Source organism: Argopecten irradians, chromosome 2 (genome assembly GCF_041381155.1).
Source record: "Argopecten irradians isolate NY chromosome 2, Ai_NY, whole genome shotgun sequence".
Lineage (NCBI taxonomy): Eukaryota > Metazoa > Mollusca > Bivalvia > Pectinida > Pectinidae > Argopecten > Argopecten irradians.
The window spans coordinates 66,645,342-66,671,165 of NC_091135.1; the positions used below are offsets into that span (position 1 = coordinate 66,645,342).

The window sequence follows — 25,824 nt, forward strand, 5'->3', positions numbered from 1 at the left end:
GAGTCAGATGACCGTTAAGGCCCATGGGCCTCTTGTCTCATATGCTACCATTGTGTGAAGTTTGAGCAAAATCCACCCATCAGTTCTCAAGTTTTCTGGAAACCGAATTGGGACAGACAGACAGACGGAGACAGACAGACAGACGGAAACAAACACTAGTCCCCTCCGGTTTCATCAGCAAGGGACTAAAAACATTTAGCGAGGATACCACAGGACTACTCCAACGTCAGAGTAATACTACAAAGTAATTGTTAAAGTTATAATGTCTATTGTCGGCAAAATTATTTATCAGAGGAGAGGTCATGTTATAAGATCATCATTACATCTCTCAGTATCCCAAATTTAAAAGAAAAACTTCAGAAATGTCAACATTAAACATTTGACAGGACTGCATTTTAATATGCTCAGTTTTGTTCATCGGGATGCAAAATTCAGCATATAAAAATGCAGTCTATCTATGCAGATCCCTTTGATAATTTGAGCTTACTGGTAATATCAAAGCTCATTGGTGGAAGAGTTATTTCCCTTTAATTGAAGTTTTTACTTTGACTTTCTGATCATTGAAAACAAGTAAATTAATACAAACACTTAAATTTGTATGGATAACTCAAGTAATACTAGAACAATAACATTAAACAAGAGGTCCAGAGGGCCTGTATCGCTCACCTGGTTTGTAATGCCAAGTAATGTTCTGAATACAGGTTCATTGTTTCTTTTCTGAATGAATTTGAATATTTACCTCTAATTCCCTATTGGGCCCCGCCCCTCCTGCCCCCAGAGGGGGGTGGGGGGTGGTCAGAGCGAAAATTTACACAAATTCTGTTCCCCTTCTCCGAAGGATGTTTGAAAAATTTGGTCACAAACCATGCAGAACTCTAGGACAAGTAGCTATTTATAGGATTTACCTCAGATTCCCCTTTTGGGCCCCATCCCTCATGCCCCAGGGGGGTCAGAGCTAAAATTTATACAAACTCTGTTCCCCTTCACCCAATGATGTTTGTGGCCAAATTTGGTCACAATCCATGCAGAACTCTAGGACAAGTAGCGATTTATAGGATTTACCTCTTTTTCCCATATTGGGCCCCGCCCCTCCTGCCCCTGGGGGGTCGGAGCCAAAATTTATACAAGTTCTGTTCCCCTTCCCCAAGGATGTTTGTGCCAAATTTGGTCACAATCCATGCAGAACTCTAGGACAAGTAGCGATTTATAGGATTTACCTCAGATTTCCCCTATTGGGCCCCTGCCCCTCCTGCCCCAGGGGGGATCAGAGCTAAAATTTATACAAACTCTGTTCCCCTTCACCCAATGATGTTTGTGGCCAAATTTGGTCTACAATCCATGCAGAACTCTAGGACAAGTAGCGATTTATAGGATTTACCTATTCCCCTTTGGGGCCCCCCTTGGGGTACCTAAAGACTGTTCCCTCCCCAAGGATGTTTGTGCCAAATTTGGCCAATCCATGCAGAACTCCGATTATAGATTTACCTCCCTTCCCCTATTTTGGGCCGCACCCTCGAACCAGGTGGGGGGGGGGGTCAGAGCCAAAATTTATACAAGTTCTGTTCCCCTTCCCCCAAGGATGTTTGTAGCCAAATTTGGTTACAATCCATGCAGAACTCTAGGACAAGTAGCGATTTATAGGATTTACCTCTATTTCCCCTATTGGGCCCCGCCCCTCCTGCCCCTGGGGGATCAGAGCCAAGATTTATACAATTTCTGTTCCCCTTCCCCCAAGGATCTTTGTGGCCAAATTTGGTTGCAATCCATGTAGAACTCTATGACTTGTAGCGATTTAAAGGAAATGTTGACGGACGGACGGACGGACGGACGGACGACGGACGACGGACGCCGTGCCATGATATAAGCTCACCGGCCCTTCGGGCCAAGTGAGCAAAAAACAAGTAATACTAGAAAAATAACATTAAAAAACAATATGTTTATTATGAAACAAATGAATACATCCAGTATAAACAGATAAAGATTAATGATACAATTATCACCAAGGGAATGTGTACAAACACGAGGCGGATATGTGGCCCGGCGGACTGTTTTACCTCTGTTATACAGTTGTAAGGAGATAAGACAGAATAGCATCAACAAACTGTATCAAGCCAAGGATCTGGCATAGTCCACTTATAAAAGGTGGCACTATAAGCTCATTTTTGTGCTTTAGCAATGAAAGTTGCAGTCTGCTAGTTTCAAAATTAATTAAAAACTTGAAATTATTTCTGGGCTAAAATTTGAACACATTCAAGCAAATGTTAACTGTATCCTAAACATACATGTATGTAAAGTTATTAATTTATCTGAAACATTAATATTTGATATTTGAATTACGAGAAATGATGTGTATAATGATTTCCTGGTCAACCTTCACATACAACTTTGAAACGTACACAGAAAGTACACTTATGTCTCATCTAGGTTATCGTTGTATACATGTATATATATAGACAAAGCAACAAGGATTAAAGGTGATAAAATTGAGTGTCTTTGTTTGACAGATACAAGGCAAAAGTTCAACCAGAAGACTACAGTTCCAGAAAAAAAGTTTGAGTGTGACGTTAGTTGGAAATAAACAATATGAAATGCATTGAGAACAGTATTGAGGCTTTATATAAAGTCCCTGGAAACATTGAGAAAAGAGAGTATTGAGACTTTATATAAAGTCCCTGGAAACATTGAGAACAGAAAGTATTGAGACTTTATATAAAGTCCCTGGAAACATTGAGAACAGAAAGTATTGAGGGTTTATATGAAGTCCATGGAAACATTGAGAACAGAAAGTATTGAGATTTTATATGAAGCCCCTGGAAACATTGAGAACAGAAAGTATTGAGACTTTATATAAAGTCCCTGGAAACATTGAGAACAGAAAGTATTGAGACTTTATATAAAGTCCCTGGAAACATTGAGAACAGAAAGTATTGAGACTTTAAAAAAAGTCCCTGGAAATATTGAGAACAGAAAGTATTGAGACTTTAAAAAAAGTCCCTGGAAACAGATCCTATTCGTTGACACATTTTGGACAATATATGGACAGAGCAATGATATCACAAAAAACTATCCTCCACAGCTAACAGCTTAAAGAACAATAAGATAATATCTAGTATCATAACAATTATTCAATGTGATAGCTTTGAGATTCTTGATATGTACAAATACCACCATTCCCTAAAATATGTTGTATATGTATTGAGGTTTTTATCATTATCAGGAATTTTTAACTCCATCTCATTTATCAAAAGTCCTGGCACCATAATTTAACAAGAGGCCCATGGGTCTTATCAGTCATCTGATTACAGCACAGTACAAGTATACAGGAATGGAAAAAATACAAACGTCCAAAAAAGAAATGAAATTAGAAAATGTTCATCTCTTGTTCAACTAACGATTAAGACTTAATACTAAGAACTATTCAGTAAAAGTTTAATTCTGATATATTTGACCAGTGTGACCTTGCGTCAGATGGCAGACGGTGCATGACGATGGGATGGATGAAGAACGATGACTATAGCTAAAAGACTTAAACATACATGTAACAAGCGTATACTGTATATTTTATTGATAGTTATAGTTTGACTAGATTATAAAAGCATTAACATGGAGATTCAATGTTTAACAGTTTGATGTATGACTTAACTAATAAGGTGCATTTGTATTTTATATCTTATCAACAAAATTCTTGTGCTGCACATGTACATTAAATTGCGTTTGTGACAATAGATTTTATTACCCACAGCAGGTTCAGCAGGTTGTAAAATATATGGGATATAGTACAAAGGTCATTGTAGGATATGTAATCTCCTCGCTAGGGTAAGTGATTACTAGGGAAATACAATGTTTTTAACGAAAACTCGGACAGAAATGTCCCCAAATGATTGGCGGAGAGCCGTCATGTGGTGACCCCCTATCACTTTATAGGGGGTCAATAAAAATTTTTATGGTGCAATATGGCGACTCTCACCCTCGCTTCAAAATTTAAACACATTCTCTTCAACTAAATATACCACTTCATTACCGTAAAACTATATATTACTTGGTGATTTTTGTGTAAAAATAACTTTAATGGTTTTAATACTTCAAATTAAATGAAATGCATTTAAATACGAGGTGCTTCCCCTATGCCAGTTTGACAGTTGATGACACGGCGAAAGTCAAACGTAATAATTCAAGCGTTTTCTAGACTGTGATTATAAAATGCCTTTATAGGGGGTCAGTAACTGACTATATAACTAATAATATAGCTAGGCTCAGTTTCATCAACATTCATTAATTGTAAGAAATTCCTTAATTTACAATTCTTCATAGGAAAGCATTAAAGCTCCTTAACTTAGGATATTTCCTTAACTTTGAATTTGTAATGTTTCTCTATGGAGAATTTTTAAGTTATCTGTAAGGAATCCCTTAAAACTACGGAATGTTCATGAAACTAGGCCCTAGTATAAAGGCCTGTCAAATACATAGGGATATCTCTACCAAAGTAATGCCGAGTTTTGATCATCCAATTTTTTTGAGGAAGGTTATCAGATATTGCTATTTTCTTGGTACAAGTAGGTCACAATATTTTATGAGGTCAATTCTTTAGGTGTATTGTGACCAGGTACCATCAATATCATTAGTAATTATATTTTTGACAATAACTTCATTCTCATTACCTAATTAATTCACATCTATGACAAAATCAAATACATGTATCAATTAAATTAAGCCTCCATGACAATGTAATCAGCAGATTTGAGGAAAACACACACCATTGCTTCTCATCCCTATGAAGTTAGTTGCTTAACAAGAGATCCCAGAGGGATCTTGGCGCCCACCAAGATTGATCTATGTCTGACAATTGTCAGATATGGTTCTTTTCTCTACTTTTCAAACTTCAACAGTTCATCTGTTGATGATGGGCTAAAAAACCATTGTTAATGTGCATTAGTCATATGAGAGACTAGATTCCACATATGGTCCAGTGGACCTGATATCACTCACATGGTATAACTAAGCTACCGGTATATCTGATGTATATGATTGCAGAGTATAGGTTGTTCATCAACACACATTTGCTGTACATCATTAAATGAAATTGTTTATCTTGTGAATTAACAAACAAGGTGAGTTAAGTGATTGTAGTAGGAGTGTTCGTGAGTGAATCATCACTTTGTGAGTGTCTGTGAGTGAATCATCACTTTGTGTCTGTGAGTGAATCATCACTTTGTGAGTGTCTGTGAGTGAATCATCACTTTGTGTCTGTGAGTGAATCATCACTTTGTGTCTGTGAGTGAATCATCACTTTGTGTCTGTGAGTGAATCATCACTTTGTGAGTGTCTGTGAGTGAATCATCACTTTGTGTCTGTGAGTGAATCATCACTTTGTGAGTGTCTGTGAGTGAATCATCACTTTGTGAGTGTCTGTGAGTGAATCATCACTTTGTGAGTGTGAGTGAATCATCACTTTGTGTCTGTGAGTGAATCATCACTTTGTGAGTGTCTGTGAGTGTCTGTGAGTGTCTGTGAGTGAATCATCACTTTGTGTCTGTGAGTGAATCATCACTTTGTGAGTGTTCGTGAGTGAATCATCACTTTGTGAGTGTCTGTGAGTGTCTGTGAGTGAATCATCACTTTGTGAGTGTCTGTGAGTGAATCATCACTTTGTGAGTGTCTGTGAGTGAATCATCACTTTGTGAGTGTCTGTGAGTGAATCATCACTTTGTGTCTGTGAGTGAATCATCACTTTGTGAGTGTTCGTGAGTGAATCATCACTTTGTGAGTGTCTTTGAGTGTCTGTGAGTGAATCATCACTTTTTGAGTGTCTGTGTGTGTCTGTGAGAGAATCATCACTTTGTGAGTGTCTGTGAGTGAATCATCACTTTGTGAGTGTCTGTGAGAGTCTGTGAGTAAATCATCACTTTGTGAGTGTCAGTGAGTGAATCATCACTTTGTAAGTGTCTGTGAGTGAATCATCACTTTGTGAGTGTTCGTGAGTGAATCATCACTTTGTGAGTGTCTGTGAGTGAATCATCACTTTGTGAGTGTATGTGAATGAATCATCACTTTCTGAGTGTTCATGAGTGAATCATCACTTAGTGAGTGTATGTGAGTGAATCATCACTTTGTGACTGTCTGTGAAAGAATCATCACTTTGTGAATGTCTGTGAGTGAATCATCACTTTGTAAGTGTCTGTGAGTGAATCATCACTTTGTGAGTGTTCGTGAGTGAATCATCACTTTGTGAGTGTTCGTGAGTGAATCATCACTTTGTAAGTGTCTGTTAGTGAATCATCACTTTGTGAGTGAATCGTCACTTTGTAAGTGTCTGTGAAAGAATCATCACTTTGTGAATGTCTGTAAGTGAATCATCACTTTGTGAGTGTCTGTGAGTGAATCATCACTTTGAGAGTGTCTGTGAGTGAATCATCACTTTGTATCTGTGAGTGAATCATCATTTGTGAGTGTCTGTGAGTGAATCATCACTTTGTGAGTGTCTGTGAGTGTCTGTGAGTGAATCATCACTTTGTGAGTGTCTGTGAGTGAATCATCACTGTATGAGTGTCTGTGAGTGAATCATCACTTTGTAAGTGTATGTGAGTGAATCATCACTTTGTGAGTGTCCGTGAGTGAATCATCACTTTGTGAGTGTCTGTGAGTGAATCATCACTTTGTGAGTGTCTGTGAGTGAATCATCACATTGTGAGTGTCTGTGGGTGAATCATCACTTTGTGAGTGTCTGTGAGTGAATCATCACTTTGTGAGTGTCTGTGAGAGAATCATTACTTTGTGAGTGTCTGTGAGTGAATCAACACTTTGTGAGTGTCAGTGAGTGTCTGTGAGTGAATCATCACTTTGTGAGTGTCTGTGAGTGAATCATCACTTTGTATCTGTGAGTGAATCATCACTTTGTGAGTGTCTGTGAGTATCTGTGAGTGAATCATCACTTTGTGAGTGTTTGTTAGTGTCTGTTAGTGTCTGTGAGTGAATCATCACTTTGTGAGTGTCTGTAAGTGAATCATCACTTTGTATCTGTGAGTGAATCATCACTTTGTGACTGTCTGTGAGTGAATTATCACTTTGTGAATGTCTGTTAGTGAATCATCACTTTGTGAGTGTCTGTGAGTGTCTATGATTGAATCATCACTTTGTGAGTGTCTGTGATTGTCTGTGAGGGAATCATCACTTTGTTAGTGTCTGTGGGTGAATCATCACTTTGTGAGTGTCTGTGAGTGTCTGTGGGTGAATCATCACTTTGTGAGTGTCTCTGATTGTCTGTGGGTGAATCATCACTTTGTGAGTGTCTGTGAATGAATCATCACTTTGTAAGTGTCTGTGAGTGAATCATCACTTTGTGAGTGTTCGTGAGTGAATCATCACTTTGTGAGTGTCTGTGAGTGAATCATCACTTTGTGAGTGTCGGTGAGTGAATCATCACATTGTGAGTGTCTGTGGGTGAATCATCACTTTGTGAGTGTCTGTGAGTGAATCATCACTTTGTGAGTGTCTGTGAGTGAATCATCACTTTGTGAGTGTCGGTGAGTGAATCATCACATTGTGAGCGTCTGTGGGTGAATCATCACTTTGTGAGTGACTGTGAAAGAATCATTACTTTGTGAGTGTCTGTGAGTGAATCAACACTTTGTGAGTGTCTGTGAGTGAATCATCACTTTGTGAGTGTCTGTGAATGAATCATCACTTTGTGAATGTCTGTTAGTGTCTGTTAGTGTCTGTTAGTGTCTGTGAGTGAATCATCACTTTGTGAGTGTCTGTGAGTGAATCATCACTTTGTGAATGTCTGTTAGTGTCTGTTAGTGTCTGTGAGTGAATCATCACTTAGTGAGTGTATGTGAGTGAATCATCACTTTGTGACTGTCTGTGAAAGAATCATCACTTTGTGAATGTCTGTGAGTGAATCATCACTTTGTAAGTGTCTGTGAGTGAATCATCACTTTGTGAGTGTTCGTGAGTGAATCATCACTTTGTGAGTGTTCGTGAGTGAATCATCACTTTGTAAGTGTCTGTTAGTGAATCATCACTTTGTGAGTGAATCGTCACTTTGTAAGTGTCTGTGAAAGAATCATCACTTTGTGAATGTCTGTAAGTGAATCATCACTTTGTGAGTGTCTGTGAGTGAATCATCACTTTGAGAGTGTTTGTGAGTGAATCATCACTTTGTATCTGTGAGTGAATCATCATTTGTGAGTGTCTGTGAGTGAATCATCACTTTGTGAGTGTCTGTGAGTGTCTGTGAGTGAATCATCACTTTGTGAGTGTCTGTGAGTGAATCATCACTGTATGAGTGTCTGTGAGTGAATCATCACTTTGTAAGTGTATGTGAGTGAATCATCACTTTGTGAGTGTCCGTGAGTGAATCATCACTTTGTGAGTGTCTGTGAGTGAATCATCACTTTGTGAGTGTCTGTGAGTGAATCATCACATTGTGAGTGTCTGTGAGTGTCTGTGGGTGAATCATCACTTTGTGAGTGTCTGTGAGTGAATCATCACTTTGTGAGTGTCTGTGAGAGAATCATTACTTTGTGAGTGTCTGTGAGTGAATCAACACTTTGTGAGTGTCAGTGAGTGTCTGTGAGTGAATCATCACTTTGTGAGTGTCTGTGAGTGAATCATCACTTTGTATCTGTGAGTGAATCATCACTTTGTGAGTGTCTGTGAGTATCTGTGAGTGAATCATCACTTTGTGAGTGTTTGTTAGTGTCTGTTAGTGTCTGTGAGTGAATCATCACTTTGTGAGTGTCTGTAAGTGAATCATCACTTTGTATCTGTGAGTGAATCATCACTTTGTGAGTGTCTGTGAGTGAATTATCACTTTGTGAATGTCTGTTAGTGAATCATCACTTTGTGAGTGTCTGTGAGTGTCTATGATTGAATCATCACTTTGTGAGTGTCTGTGATTGTCTGTGAGGGAATCATCACTTTGTGAGTGTCTGTGGGTGAATCATCACTTTGTGAGTGTCTGTGAGTGTTTGTGGGTGCATCATCACTTTGTGAGTGTCTCTGATTGTCTGTGGGTGAATCATCACTTTGTGAGTGTCTGTGAATGAATCATCACTTTGTAAGTGTCTGTGAGTGAATCATCACTTTGTGAGTGTTCGTGAGTGAATCATCACTTTGTGAGTGTCTGTGAGTGAATCATCACTTTGTGAGTGTCGGTGAGTGAATCATCACATTGTGAGCGTCTGTGGGTGAATCATCACTTTGTGAGTGTCTGTGAGTGTGAGTGAATCATCACTTTGTGAGTGTCTGTGAGTGAATCATCACTTTGTGAGTGTCGGTGAGTGAATCATCACATTGTGAGCGTCTGTGGGTGAATCATCACTTTGTGAGTGTCTGTGAAAGAATCATTACTTTGTGAGTGTCTGTGAGTGAATCAACACTTTGTGAGTGTCTGTGAGTGAATCATCACTTTGTGAGTGTCTGTGAATGAATCATCACTTTGTGAATGTCTGTTAGTGTCTGTTAGTGTCTGTTAGTGTCTGTGAGTGAATCATCACTTTGTGAGTGTCTGTGAGTGAATCATCACTTTGTGAATGTCTGTTAGTGTCTGTTAGTGTCTGTGAGTGAATCATCACTTTGTGAGTGTCTGTGAGTGAATCATCACTTTGTATCTGTGAGTGAATCATCACTTTGTGAGTGTCTGTGAGTGAATCATCACTGTGTGAGTGTCTGTGAGTGAATCATCACTTTCTGAGTGTCTGTGAGTGTCTGTGGGTGAATCATCACTTTGTGAGTGTCTGTGATTGTCTGTGGGTGAATCATCACTTTGTGAGTGTCTGTGAGTGAATCATCACTTTGACTAGAATCTTACGGAATTAGATTACATACTTACATAACATGAACCATGAGACCTCAAACAGAGGTCAAGGTCAATAATTTGAGGAATCTTTGATATATTGATCCCTATAGGTCTCCTCTAGATCTTTACATGTACATTTGTACCTACTCCATACCATATCAGTGTGATTTTTATCAGATTTTCAAATAACAAAATGAAAATTTTTAAAAACATAAATTGATCTTTATAATCTCAGAATACCTAAAGAGTGTATATATTAATCCTTAAATCATAAAACCAACAGATATTCACAATTCAGCAAGATTACCATGTCAACTTTGGATAATATCCAAATGTTACTTCTATGTATAGAAGAAAAAAATATACCATCAGATCCATGACATATATTAAAGTCTCAGGTCAGCAAAAATATACCAAAGAAATAAAATCTCATATCCAACTGCTGTTACAGAATAGAAATAATTTCAACTTAGTCAACTAATGAACACATAAACTGATATCTTTAAAAATCTGGTATCATTACATTTCAGCAAATGAACCAGGGGGCTGTTACAATATAAAGGGGGTATAAATACTACATATAATAGGTTAGCATACATTTTGTATACCTGGTAAGCTCTCTTCCATATTGTGCCAGTCCCCTGTGCCCACACACAGATCCCAACATCTAGGTTTATATATAACAGTGGGACTGTAATGATACCCCTATCTGTGCTCTGATACAATAAGTGTTGTACTGTCTCTTGATTTAACTACTTTTGAAAAGACACATATGATTTTTCTTATTTCTATTACTAACAGTATTTATAGATTTGCACTTGAAAACCAAGATTTTGCCGATAATGATCAGAAGCATAAAAATCAGAAAGCAATACCCACCGCTAACTGTTTCAAGCATCTTACTATATAAATAAACTACATAAATAACCAACTACATAGTACTGTATCGGACCCAATAAATGCCCAGGGCGTTTAAAAAATTGGAAAAATGAAAAGGTGCTAAATAGGCAAAAATTATTGCAAACCTATACAGTTTTGATAGTTTTGGTGTTATGCCCGGACAATTGAAATCAGGCCTCAAAAAGGTGAGGGGCGGTTATATGGACATGGGTGCTTATCGGGTTGAACTCTATAACTAATATCTCCTTAATGCCTATCATTATGCTTAAAGATGAAATTCAATCAAATATTTAGAATACTTTAAATTATTGAATTAACATTGTCTTTGTAAGACACCATAGTGTATTTAGAACACAGATGGTGACAGATATAAATAGGAGACCCTACTGTAAAATCTCAACTTTTAAACCTATCCAATACCAGGGCCTTTAGATTGATATCTTTTTCAGTATTGACACCATCTTTTCGAAGTTGAGCTAGACTTGCTTCCAGATGAGCTTTGTCTTTTCCCTGCATCCAATGAAAATAAATATCAAGGTGTAACAAGGGGAGGTAATGTTTATCCCGTCTGTTGCCTTGGAGACATAACAGGGCAGAGTCAGCATACTTAAGGGCCATATCAATCTTATCAATTGCGTGGTAGCAGATCACAAGGCTACAAAGTGTTCCAATCACATCAGGATGCCAGTCGCCCTGTAACTTTTCCTGAACTGGCAAACATTTCTCCAGAATGGTAATGGCATCAGCATAACATCCGCTCTCCATGGCAGAGTAACCATTTCTAAGATCGTCCTCGTAAAAGAATGAGATGAATTCCGGAGAGAATCTTACTTTATGTATAGAGAAGAGGTGTGTAAGGTACTGCTCAAAGGCACGGCTTCGGCGAGCAATGGTCTCATTTTTGAAATTGCCCATCAATAATTTCCCAGGAAATGACACTTCCTCCATCAACCCTGGAAAACGTTTACGAAGACATGAATTCAACTTTTCAAAATCTGAATACCTTTTCTCCACTGTGCCAGGAACCTTCTGTATCTTGTTATGGCTGCTTATCAGAATGGTGTATTTCTGTAAAATACAACATGAACAGTCATTAATTATCTTTGAGTGAGGAAATGAATCACACTGTATTCACATCAACTGTTTAATATAAAAACAGAGCAGAAATCCCTTTCAAAAGGTGTGAAAAGTTTTATCAACAAAGATATAAATTATTAATAGTGTTTAAGACTGATTAATGGTAACAAAAATAATCCAATTTTATAACACTTGATGTAGTTACTAGTTACATTGTATTTACTTATTTGCTACTTTTTGAAAAGTCTGGATTTTAGCGTAATTCATGCCTAAATAAAATATTTTCAGTATTTTATCCTAATTTCATTCCATGACCAATACATGTATTATCACAATAGCAATGATATATACATGTACCTAGAATTTTGTTAAAACTGCTGATGAAATTAGTGGAGGGGGAGGGGGGGTGTTTCAGAGCCAAAATTAAAAAAAAAACTTTGTTCCCCTTCTGCAGAGGATGCTTTTGGCCAAATTTGGTTACAATCCATGCAGAAAACCTAGTTGCGATTTAAAAAATTTACCTCTCCTATTGGGCCCCGCCCCTCCTGCCCCCCGGGGGTAGAGCCAAAATTTATACAAGCTCTGTTCCCCTTCCCCCAAGGATGTTTGTGGCCAAATTTGGTTACAATCCATGTAGAACTCTATGACAAGTAGCAATTGAAAGGAAATTTTGACGGATGGACAACGGACGTCGCCCAATGACCAAAGCTCAAGCCCTTTGGGCCAGGTGAGCTAAAAAAATGCGCTTCCAGTTTTGAATGTATGGTTTATGAAACTGGTAAAATTGCTTATTTCCATGCCTACAAAAATTTATATTAAAATATTTTAATCGGAAAAACTGGTTTTATCAAACCATAATATAATGTTGAAACTTTATGCAAAAATAATGTGTGAATGCCTATAAACCGCCAGAAAAAGAGTTTCCAATCTTTAAGTATATATTTTTGTTTATACTTGCCACAAAGCTTGAACGTCCATCTTTGATCTTGTCTGCCGACACTACATCAAAGCTGACCATGCCAGTCCCCGGGAAATCTCCCTCGAATGACACTGATGCAGTAGGACTGGCTAAACCTACAGAAAAACAAAACTTACACATGAAGAAAGTTGGCGTCATTGATGGGGAAACAGTAAAAACAAGAGATCCCAGAGGGATCTTGGCGCCCACCAAAGAATGATCTATGTCTGACAAAGGGAAGAGGGATCTTTTCTCTGCTTTTCAAACTTTTGCAAACATACTACATATAAAATTTGAGACAGATCGCTTCAGCACTTTCTGAGAAACAGCAGTAACAAACTTCAACTATCAAAATCCAAGAAGGCTCCTTGTTGATCGATCGGTCCAAAATTGAAATATGCACAACTAGAGCCCTAGGGGAACCTATATATGAAATTTGAGACAGATTCATTCAATACATTCTGAGAAATAGCGATAATAATCTTTAACTATCAAAATCCAAGATGGCAGCGGCCATTTTGTTGACCGATCGATCCAAAAATGCAATATGCACAAATAGAGCCCTAGGGGAACCTACATGTGAAATTTGAGACAGATCCTTTCAGTACTTTCTGAGAAATAACGATAACAATCTTTAACTATCAAAATCCAAGATGGCTGCCTGACCACCATTTTGTTGACCGATCGATCCAAAAATGCATTATGCACAACTAGAGCCCTAGGGGAATCTACATATGAAATTTGAGAAAGATCCCTTCAGTGCTTTGTGAGATATAGCAATAACAATCTTTAACTATCAAAATCCAAGATGGCTGCCTGCCGGCCATTTTGTTGACCGATCGGTCCCAAAACGCAATATGCACAACAAGGGTCCTAGGGGAACCTACATATGAAATGTGAAAAAGATCCCTTCAGTACTTTCTGAGAAATAGCGATTACAAACTTTAACTATCAAAATCCAAAATGGCTGCCTGGCGGCCATCTTGTTGACCGATTGGTCCCAAAATGCAATATGCACAATTAGCTAGGCCCTAGAGGAAACTACATATGAAATATGAGAAAGATCCCTTCAGTACTTTGTGAGATATAGCGATAACAATCTTTAACTATCAAAATCCAAGATGGCTGCCTGGCGGCCATCTTGTTGACCGATCGGTCCCAAAACGCAATATGCACAACTAGAGCCCTAGGGAAACCTACGAATGAAATTTGAGAAAGATTCCTTCAGTACTTTCTGTGAAATAGCGATAACAAACTTTAACTTACAAATCCAAAATGGCTGCCTGGCGGCCATCTTGTTGACTGATTGGTCCCAAAATGCAATATGCACAACTAGGGCCCTAGAGGAACCTACATATGAAATGTGAGAAAGATCCCTTCAGTACTTTCTGAGAAATAGCGATAACAAGAATTGTTAACGGACGGACGGACGGACGACGGACCACGGACAAAAAGCAATTTGAATAGCCCACCATCTGAGCCAATAGTGCTGGTTAGAACACTCAATCAGTCAATCCAAAATTCCACTAGAAAACTATCTGAAGCTAATTAAAGACTGGACTCACTTACTAACTAAAGAATTCTTCAGTTTAAAATAATATTTACAGCAGCACTGATGTGGCAATAGAAGGGAGAATTCCAATCATACACCATTCAATGATCTGTTCTTTGCTAAGAACTTAGACCATAATACCTGTTATTCCTTTTTTCCCCTTAATCATTTGTTGACATTGAATTTAAAACAACAGCCAATGAACCACTTACTAGAAGTTTAGGAAAATCACTGAAAACCCTTTTGAGTGATTTTGTTACAACACATTTAGTTTTTCACATTCTGGTTGATTACAATATGGCTACTTATGCTGATATTTAGATTAGATAACATCAAGTAAGGATCAGACTATGAATATGTGGGGAAAATATACAAGGATATATCCCAGCTGTTTAATGCAACTGTACAATAATAGTAAAATGACTTTTTGTTCCAGGAATTGCCAGTCATTGGATATACCCTTTTTTGTAACATTATATCATTATTGTATTGAAACTAAACAAGATGCCCATCAACCATAATGGTTACCAAACTATTGGTACAATACAAAAGAACTAATACAGCAGTGGTAAAACCATTGGATAAAACAAAATCCAAAGTTGCGTATCCGTATTTAAGACCGTATCCAAAGTCACACTCAACGGAAATTACAAAATATTCACATTTCAAATTAATAATAAAAAGGTAAATCCATGAAAGGGATTGTAAACATAACCTTAAATTGAAATTTTGTTTTTAATCTTCACTGCCGTTCATGAGACTCTATTGCTTCAGAATTTTCTGCCTGGCAACGGAGAATGACATTGAGATATATTGTAGCCTCAGTCACATATTTTTGGTTGAAGTGAAAGTAGAAATGCTCTATGCTGTATTTAGTCATTCAATGCCAGGAATTCAGCAAGGTTATGATTCTTAGATAAAAATGATCTCTAGCAGTATAATAAGTCAATAAAGTGAAAAAAAATAACTCTTTTACCATTGGAATTCCATTAACATACATGTATTTACTTGTCATCAAAACTGCATTCATAACAACTATATACTACTATTTGGTAACAGTTTAAAACCAAATCAAAGTACTGAAAGTACTAAATGGCTCGGTCTCGATGATAGGAGGAATATATTTCTATGGTCAATACTACTGTAGTTTTGTACAATAAGAAATAAATTTGGCTGGTGTTCCTTCCAACTTGGACTTTTGAGGACTCCTTGGACACCAAGGTGTAAAATAAAAGACACATACTAAAATCTTGGAAGCCCATTCTAATATTTCCTATGATGTTATATGTCAAATGATTTTGCTTGTTAATTTGATGTTAATGAAAATATCCATTCTTAATGACTATTGTCATCAAGTTCCTGGGACCACAGTATCAGTTAACAAGTATTGTTTTGCAGTAGAGAAAGACAAGAGGCATACTTTTCTATGCCAAAATGTCTTAAATATAGAATATGTCTGTCCTCTAGAAGACTTATCAATATCACCATGTGATTTTTGAATAAATTGGTCAATTGGTCTACTTTTAACAAGTTTTGTAATTATTCTTTTGTAAAACAGCAAGTTGATTGATATACAGTGGAACCTCCCAAAACCGAACCTTCTCAAAACCGATCACCTCTAGAAACCGAACATGGATGTCATGTACGGAATTAATTCCTCTTTATTAATAGTATATAAAACTTCCCAAAACCGATCCCTCCCTATTCCGAATACCGGACCGATTTTGAGATCGGAATAGTCAAATGTAACTAAAATACACTTCTGAAAACCGGCCTTACCTGAGCGACACCGATAGATTGCATTGAGGTCTGATCAACCGACCGTGAAATACACACGTACCTGTACCATAGTTGTTGCATGCCATGTCCTTGGGCATGTATACAGATGTGAAGGCTATAGGTACACGGTAATTATACCCGAGATGGTGGTGTAATTATTTAATCATGCCTATTGTTTAGATATCTAATGAAGGTCTACCATGTGCACGCGGTTTGTTTACTGTAGGAAAACAAGCAGAGCTAGTAATAAAGAGATAGTTTCGTATTCAAATCACACGTTTTTTTTTATTTACATATGTAGTTGTCGGATAACGTAAATTATCTGTATGAAGAAGCCGAAGCCATGTATTGTTTTAGAAAATGACTATGTCATATAATGACCGGCATCGACTGATCATCGTGTAAATAGACCATATAATTTGATTCTTGACGTAACCGGAAGCGATCGGTCGTATGTAGGTTGCAGACGATCGCGAGAACATCCCCAAGAACATTCACGCAACTAACTAACTAAACTACGTTTATAAGCGGTAACAAAGTCAAGTTTGCTGTAATCCATTCCTTTTAAACGTATGATTCTCTCTTTTGTGATAACATTCACATTAACAATCAATATCGGTCGGTTTTAACGAACACTAGCCATACCTGCGGTGCACTAATGTAAAAAACGACTTCCGATCGATTAAATCCGGATCGTGATGATTGGTATTCGGTGTACTTCTCCAAACCGAACCCTCTCTAAACCGGCCGAAATTATATGCACCGACCATGATCAGTTTCGGGAGGTTCCACTGTACATTGTATCCGAATTTCAATTCAAACCGGATAACTTGTTAGCTCACCATAGACCATGAAATTGTTTGTACACTTTCTTAACTTCAGGATTAATTGTTTTACAAAATTACAAATGAATTTTTCTACAACATTTTTTATTTTCAAATCCCCCATACCTCTGATGAGTATAATAAAACTGTCGTTACAAGTGAATCAAATATTTTCAGTTTAAGATGAACAGGAAGAGATACATTCCTTTATTTCTTATAAATAGCAAACACCGAGTTAATTGTTTGTTCAGCAGGTTTTTTCCCTTTCTTTTAAAACGCTACCATTAACATTATTTTCTGTACCTAGATATGTAAACAATTCTTATAAATCTAATTCTGTATTCCATAACATCAACTGGTGTTGTTGTACCGATTTACGTCTTGAGAATATCACAATTTTTTTCTTTCTGAAATTAAGTTCTAATTTCCATGTTATGCAATATTGTTAAAATTCATGTAACATTTGTTGTAGACCATCAGATATTTCTGATATCATAACAGTGTTATTGGCAAATAATATGATAAAAAGTTTGGGATACATTCCAATATCATATACCGTAAAAACTGGTATAATTTGCGCAGGTACTTTTTAGGGCTGAAAATGCTTAAAAAATCTATTATCAGTATATTTTGGCATCAAAAAAATGGGGAAAAACAATGTCCAGGGAATCCCATAATGATGTATGAAGGTGACAATTTCAATGCAAAATATTCCCCATAAATGCTTGACAACTTGCACAAAAAGTGTTGTATTTAGAAGAAATAACATATGAAAACCGCATTGTGTTTGTTTTCTTTTATCGGCCACCGTACCCTGAAACTGAAATATCTAGCAGATGTCCAAAACATCGGCGGTCTGGTCAACCGTACTCCGTGCACATGTCAATGTTCTGAGATATTACACATGGATAGTAATCAGGAATATTTGAAAAGAGTAGAATATATTTACGTAAATTGGCACAATAAGTAATTAGTGTGTTTGAGATAATTAACAATCAACAGCAATCAGCTAGCGGATACATAGTTTAGCTTGCAACAATCACAGTGTGCATAATTTGTCAAGATTTGTAAGACAAAATATTCCACCAGGTAAGATTGTAAGTCATAAAGGTAGATTGACAAGAGATCCCAGAGGGATCTTGGCGCCCACCAAAGATTGATCTATGTCTGACAAATGAAAGAGGGATCTTTTCTCTGCTTTTCAAACTTACACTTCTTTTTTCTGCTTTTCAAACTTTAAACTATCAAAATCCAAGATGGTGGTCACAAAATGCAATAGGCACAACTAGGGTCCTAGGGGAACCTACATATGAAATTTGAGAACAATCCCTTCAATACTTTCTGAGAAATAGCGGTAACAAACTTTAACTATCAAAATCCAAGATGACTGCTGGTCGGCCATCTTGTTGACCGATCAGTCCCAAAATGTAATATGCAGAACTAGGGTCATAAAGGAACCTACATATGAAATTTGAGAACAATCCCTTCAATACTTTCTGAGAAATAGCGGTAACAAACTTTATCTATCAAAATCCAAGATGGCCACTGGTCAACCATCTTGTTGACCGATCAGTCCAAAAATGCAATATGCACAACTGGGGTCCTAGGGGAACCTACATATGAAATTTGAGAAAGATCCCTTCAGTGCTTTCTGAGAAATAGCGGTAACAAACTTTAACTATCAAAATCCAAGATGGCTACCTGGCGGCCATCTTGTTGACCGCTCAGTCCCAAAATGCAATATGCACAACTGGGGTCCTAGGGGAACCTACATATGAAATTTGAGAAAGATCCCTTCAGTGCTTTCTGAGAAATAGCGGTAACAAACTTTAACTATCAAAATCCAAGATGGCTACCTGGCGGCCATCTTGTTGACCGATCAGTCCCAAAATGCAATATGCACAACTAGGGTCCTAGGGGAACCTACATATGAAATTTGAGAAAGATCCCTTCAGTGCTTTCTGAGAAATAGCGGTAACAAACTTTAACTATCAAAATCCAAGATGGCTACCTGGCGGCCATCTTGTTGACCGATCAGTCCCAAAATGCAATATGCACTACTAGGGTCCTAGGGGAACCTACATATGAAATTTGAGAACATTCCCTTTAGTACTTTTTGAGAATTAGCCGTAACAAACTTTAACTATCAAAATCCAAGATGGCGGCTGGTCGGCCATCTTGTTGACCGATCAGTCCCAAAATGCAATATGCACAACTAGGGTCCTAGGGGAACCTACATATGAAATTTGAGAAAGATCCCTTCAGTACTTTCTGAGAAATAGCGGTAACAAACTTTAACTATCAAAATCCAAGATGGCTGCCTGGCGGCCATCTTGTTGACCGATTAGTCCCAAAATACAATATGCACAACTAGGGTCCTAGGGGAACCTACATATGAAATTTGAGAAAGATCCCTTCAGTACTTTTAGAGAAATAGCGGTAACAAGAATTGTTAACGGACGGACGGACTGACGGACGGAAGGACGGACGGACGGACGGACGGACGGACGGAAGGACGGACGGACGACGGACCACGGACGAAAGGCGATTTGAATAGCCCACCATCTGATGATGGTGGGCTAAAAATAGGAAGTGAGATAAAATAACCAGATAAATATTTGTAGCGGGATCAGACTGGGTTGATTATCGGTGATCAGGTAGCTTAGTCGGAAGAGCTACATTTTCTTGTCTCCTGTTACAGAATTGGCACCCAACTAAATAACCAACGGTTATGGTGTTTGAAAGGGTCTCGTATGTATTCAACAAGAGGCCCAGAAGGCCTGTATTGCTCACCTGGTTTGTAATGCCAAATAATTTTCTGAATACAGATTCATTGTTTCTTTTCTGAAGGAATTTTAATATTAACCTCTAAATCCCCTATTGGGACCCACCCCTCCTTCCCCCTGGGGGTCAGAGCCAAAATTTATACAAGTTCTGTTCCCCTTCCACAAAGGATGTTTCTGCATGGCCAAATTCGGTTACATTCCATGCAGAACTCTATGACTAGTAGCGATTTAAAGAATTTACCTCTATTTCCTCTATTGGGCCCCACCTCTCCTACCCCCGGGGGATCAGAGCCAAAATTTCTACAAGTTCTGTTCCCCTTCCCCCAAGGATGTTTGTGGCCAAATTTGGTTACAATCCATGCAGAACTCTATGAGAAGTAGCGATTTAAAGGATTTACCTCTATTTCCCCTATTGGGCCCTGCCCCTCCTACCCCCAGGGGATCAGAGCCAAAATTTATACAAGTTCTGTTCCTCTTCCCCCAAGGATGTTTGTGGCCAAATTTGATTACAATCCATGCAGAACTCTAGGACAAGTAGCGATTGATAGAATTTACCTCTTTTTTCCCCTATTGGGCCCCGCCCCTCCTGCCCACGGGGGGTCAGAGCCAAAATTTATACAAGTTCTGTTCCCCTTCTCCAAGGATGTTTCTGGCCAAATTTGGTTACAATCCATGCAGAACTCTACGACAAGTAGCAATTTATAGGATTTACCTCTATTTCCCCTATTGGGGCCCCCCCCCTCCTGCCCCCGGGGGTCAGAGCCAAAATTTATACAAGTTGTGTTCCCCTTCCCCCAAGGATGTTTGTGGCCAAATTTGGTTACAATCCATGTAGAACTCTATGACAAATAGCGATTTAAAGGATTTACCTATATTTCTCCTATTGGGCCCCGCCCCTCCTGCCCCCGGGGTGTCAGAGCCAAAATTTATACAAGTTCTGTTCCCCCTCCCCCATGGATGTTTGTGGCCAAATTTGGTTACAATCCATGCAGAACTCTATGACTAGTAGCGATTTAAAGGAAATGTTGACGGACAGACGGACGGACGAATGACGGACGGACGGACGACGGACGACGGATGACGGATGCCGCGCCATGACATAAGCTCACCGGCCCTTCGGGCCAGGCGAGCTAAAAAAGGAGGGAGGGACTGGACTGGGTCGATTATCGATGACCAGGTAGTTCAGTCGGTAGAGCACTCAGCTAGTGTTCGGAGAGTCCCGGGATCGAATCCCGGTCTTGCCGCTACATTTTCTCCTCTCCTGTTACATATGGTACCATACTGTGCATTTAGATATTCAAGGTTAATCAACAATGTTCGCTGATCTTGCAGAATTGCCTTACAGTGTTATAATGAATGCAGTAAATGTATGTCTCATTGGTGTGATTGATTTAAAGGCAGTTCATGTGGTGATCGAAAAAAAGGTAAAATCAATATTTTCAGAGTGATCAGGGAACATTGATAGTCAAGGCAGGGAAAACATAAGACGTCCTGTGTTATACAAATTAATGTTTAATTGATTTTCATTAAATTGTCTCGAAGGTGATGATTAGAGTGTTATGAACGATAAGCTTAATATGTTTTTGACAAAAAATATAAACAGCTAATGTCATATTGTGTTTTAAATTTAAATAATCTTTTATTTATTCATTTCATTTCAAGCATGTACATGTCATTGAATACAAACAAATATCAGGTATATGCTTAAATCATATTACAGTTAAATTCACAATAAGAAATTTGAAGATGATGATGGTAATTATTTTCGGATTGAAAATGATTACAATATTAAGCTTCCACAGTTGAAAATTATTTCTTTTTGTTCACACAATTCTTCTCCTAGACTGTTTCCAGTTGAAATGATACATACATGCTGACATTCTGTAAAACATAAGGAAACAATAAATGTATTAACAGAGTAATTACTGAAAAGGCTAATATCATATAATTAAACATTTTAATCATAAATAGCAATACCAGCATAGAGTAAATATTATTGAAGTTTAATTCCCGCTGTTGTTCAGTCCTCCTGGTCTTACATGTAAGAGTTTTGTCCTTCATAAATTGATTGTAATACAGCAGTTGTTATATAATGTGCACAAAGAAGTATAAATATACACACGTATCATATGAGTACAGTGGTAAATTAATAAGTTATACAGAAAATGATGGTGCTGATCATGAAAAGCGTAAAGTCTATTTTCACTAAAAACAGTGATCATGTGGGCTTTTGTGCGATTGCATTTGTAAGACTGTGCCAGGTGGTGGAGATTAGTTCCGCTCGAGTGATCACACAATGCAAGTGAGAGTCGGGAATATGTTTATGTAAGTTTTAATTGCTATTCTCTGATGCTTGTTGGTAAAATATAACTCAGGATAATTGCTAAACAATTAACTGTTTTCTCTACATTTGTTACAGATTGAAACAGCTTTTTAAGTGCCGTTTTACGGAAGAATTATGAAAAGAAATCGGCATTTTCGTCGATCTAGTAGTCCAAAAAATATCACTTTGAGTTATATGAACATTCCATATATGATTTATGTCATTCGGCCAAAAATTTACTTCGTATTACCTAGTTTAATGAATATGCTGTATGTATATGATCAGAACGTCAAGCTCCTGTGGTGAAAATAACTAAAATGTTTTGAAAGTATGGTTTAGTGGTAATCTCTGAACGTGCTTTAGTATAGTATAGATATAATCTGATATTTATACATGTGCTTATATAATTATAAAATTATCAATAATTATGGATGTGGTAAATATTCATACCTTATAAACTGCCGTTAGTTTTAAGATTACGCCACCTTGGACATTCACAAAATGTTCACCGTCTGTCACATGCTATTTTATAAGTAGACCAAGTTTGTCCAAAATTTTGTTAGAGTTGTCTTTCTTCCATTGTAGTTTACGTCCATGTCATCCTGAACTCATCGGGTATTATCGGGAGAATCTATTCCCCGAGGAGTTCCGGATGAAGGCCATGTGCCATAACACAGCCGTGATAAATGCATCTCCATTTCGCCATGAAATGTATTTGCTCCGAGACAAATTTGATTCAAATTACAAAATTCATTATGGTATCAATTTTGATGTTCGAGGTGAAATATTGATTTCATTTTTTTCCGTTGCGGGATAACTGTCACTAATAGGGAGTAAACGTCTGGGGGGAACCAGCTTCGGAGCGAAGCATTTTTGGGACGAAACGTCTTCATTCATTGTAAACACCATTTTGGGGACGAAAAGTCTAGATACTTTGTAAACAATTCAGGTGAAAATTTTCAAACAGAAGTTCTTTTGGATAGTGTACATAGAAAGGATATGAAAGCCGTAATATACTATTCCTATTTCAACGTTACATACGCTTATTTCAGTAACTTTCATATTCAAAATTTGCTACTTAAAATTCCCGGTAAAATCAAAGTTGTTGAATACACTGCCGCTAGGAGCGCTAGTATGTGCGAGCAATTCCAAGCCAATCATATTGAGGAAATTGACTGTAAGAGAATTTTGCAACCACGATCACAACGGCGAGGTGACCCTCGCCAAAAACAATGGATAAACTGCTGCGCTTTCTGACACTGATAGGCTTAACATTATGTAATAATAATTATTTTTGTTAGCATATTAATTATGAAGCATATCATTTCCAATATCATTTATTTACTAATCTATTTCATTAATTTATCTACTGACTGAAGAAGTGGGAGTACACAATTTCACACTTTTGGCATTGATTTTAATGAATTTCAAATACTTTCATTCCGAATCAAAAAGACTGACTTACATCGGAAGATGTACAAGTGCTTCACAACACACGAGTATGTAATCTGATATGGGCAGACGTGTCACTGCGCATGTTAGTTGTTATTTACTTGAAGTTAAACCTGTGGTTGAACGGGTTTGGGGGACATAATTTCGCACACCTCTCAAACTTTCTTGTTTTCGGAAAAAATAATTATTTTCAAACATTTTTTAGACCAACAACATAATAAACAAAAATTAAGGTTCATGTAATGGCTTTAAACAGTGATATTTTGCAAGCCTAAAACGCATTACTGTGCTGCAATTGAACAGAACTAATTTCATTAATTGTTGGTATATACCCTGGCTAACTGTCAGTCTTACTGTTGATATGTAATTTGTGGAGCTGCGTGTAAAATACAGTAAAATATGAGAAAAATGTATAGTTCTGGAGAAGACATAGAACTCGTGTGAATTGCATTGATGGAACCAAATAATCATGCCATCGTGTTCAGTTGTGAATATGCCAGGTACTCCAACAGTTTGTTTGGCAAAATCGGACCAGCAAATAGCTTGCAAAATATCACTGGTTAAAGCCATTACATGAACCTTAAGTAGAGTTTCAATCTTGAAATGACATCTAAATCCAATGATATTTCGAAATGAAAAAGTGGCATCTGGCCGCCATTTCCATTACGAAAAATGACTGTTCCCCATAGTATTTAAACCATATTTTATGGTGATCATACTGATATATACATAATATAGTAAACATTTTATATTTAGTAGTTTTAACTTTATTATTTAATTTCTGTTAGTGTACATAATATGGTAATCATATTATTAGTTGTAACTTCGTTTTTAATAATTAATGCATTGTATGTTGTTACAAAAATGATATCAATTCATGTTTCATGTTTCATATTTGATAGATTTCATATCTGTTTTAAAATATTTAGTATATAATACAAGGACGTATATCTCATTATGTTGTGATAATGATATATTAAAATCTATACTGAATAAATGTCATAACAGCTGTTCTGTTATCTTTTTGTTTGAGGTAGTCCTTCATTTGTAGCGTAGTTACTACTCTTTGAATATAACATGGGTAAAGTACATTAAACGTTGATAAGTCCCACCATCTGGTGATTATGACGTTCATAATTTGATGTGAATATCATAACGTCATAATTAACAGAAGGTGCTACTGATCGACGGCAAGTTGTACCCTGGTCATGTATTGGTATCTCCAGTTAAAGGGAGGTAACCGCTATTACAAACTAGTATGTTCCGGTTTGTCGTTTCTTTGATTATCAACTACGTCATAAAATCTAAATATTCCAGACTCAGCAAATGTTACTAACTTTATGAGAAGTTATATAAATATTTTGGGTAAGTTTTGGGTAGTTTTGGGGAAGTTTTGGGTAAGTTTTGGGTAGTTTTGGGTAAGTTTTGGGTAGTTTTGGGTAAATCGTTACGCCCCATAGATAACTACTGATTCCCGATATACATGTTTTTTGACATTATGGTAAGTTTTCACTTCGTAATTAAGCGTCAAAGTTCTGCTCTAATTCGAGGGCGTAACTTGCGATGACTCATATAGGGGTCGGGCATTAGATCATCATCAGAAGTTTCTCAATATCGAGATCTAGTATTATTATATTAACATAAGATGTGCCTTATTATTTTAACTCCGTTTTTCAAAACAGCCTTATCCTGAAGTGTTAAACTAATTTAAATATGACAAAATCACATTATATAAATAAATTACTTTCTGTGCGAAATTACGTACCCTCACTATACAGTACTTTTTTAATCAGGGTTTTTTAAGCACCTGTGAATAATGAATGTTTGCAAATAACTTTTTAAATATTACCATACAGCACATTTAAGATAAAGAGTTAGATTTTTTTCACAACTAATAAAGATTTTAAAATAAACACACTTTTTGCATCTTCATCTTTGTCATCGATTTCTAAAGTAAGGTTTGTTTCAGGAAATGCATCACTTTCATCTAATAACACGAGATCTTGGACGTCATCTCTTTGGATACATGCTCTCTCCAAATTATTTTTCATGTGATCCTTCCTTAGCAGAGAAGCCATAATTTCACGACATCAAAACATTCAAATGTAAGCAACAGAATTTTAACGTCAACATTGTTTTCACCTTCCAACAAACAAACAGGAAGTTTATCTTTTGTTTGGGGATAACTCCTTTTATCAAAAAATAAACTTTTCGGAATACCTCTCGTTTTATGCAGCAAAGTAGCTGAAAACGAAAGTAGGAATGTGGGAGCGGTCAATGTATTCGAAAATAATTTTCATACTTCTATTAATATCTAATGAATTATTTTACGTTTTATATGTAAATAATATTTTTAATAATAAAATTGATTTAG

The 25,824-nt window shown here is 37.1% G+C and overlaps 1 protein-coding gene across 1 annotated transcript; it reads right to left on the bottom strand.

Moving 5' to 3' along the window:
- Positions 1-1,916: 1,916 nt before the first annotated feature.
- On the bottom strand, positions 1,917-25,626 carry LOC138316268 (sorting nexin-20-like). Its single transcript, XM_069257894.1, has 3 exons — positions 25,369-25,626; positions 12,735-12,850; positions 1,917-11,767 (listed from the first exon to the last, which is right to left on the bottom strand). The coding sequence occupies exons 1-3, from the start codon at positions 25,526-25,528 to the stop codon at positions 11,096-11,098; spliced, it is 948 nt and encodes a 315-aa protein (XP_069113995.1). The 5' UTR covers positions 25,529-25,626; the 3' UTR covers positions 1,917-11,095.
- Between the last annotated feature and the right edge of the window lie 198 nt (positions 25,627-25,824).

Coding starts and splice junctions, on each gene's coding strand:
- LOC138316268 (XM_069257894.1), bottom strand. CDS start 25,528: ATGGCTTCTCTGCTAAGGAAGGATCACATGAAAAATAATTTGGAGAGA. Junction 12,851..25,368: donor CAAAGATGAAGATGCAAAAA/GTGTGTTTATTT, acceptor GTTTTTCTGTAG/GTTTAGCCAGTCCTACTGCA. Junction 11,768..12,734: donor ATGGACGTTCAAGCTTTGTG/GCAAGTATAAAC, acceptor TGTATTTTACAG/AAATACACCATTCTGATAAG.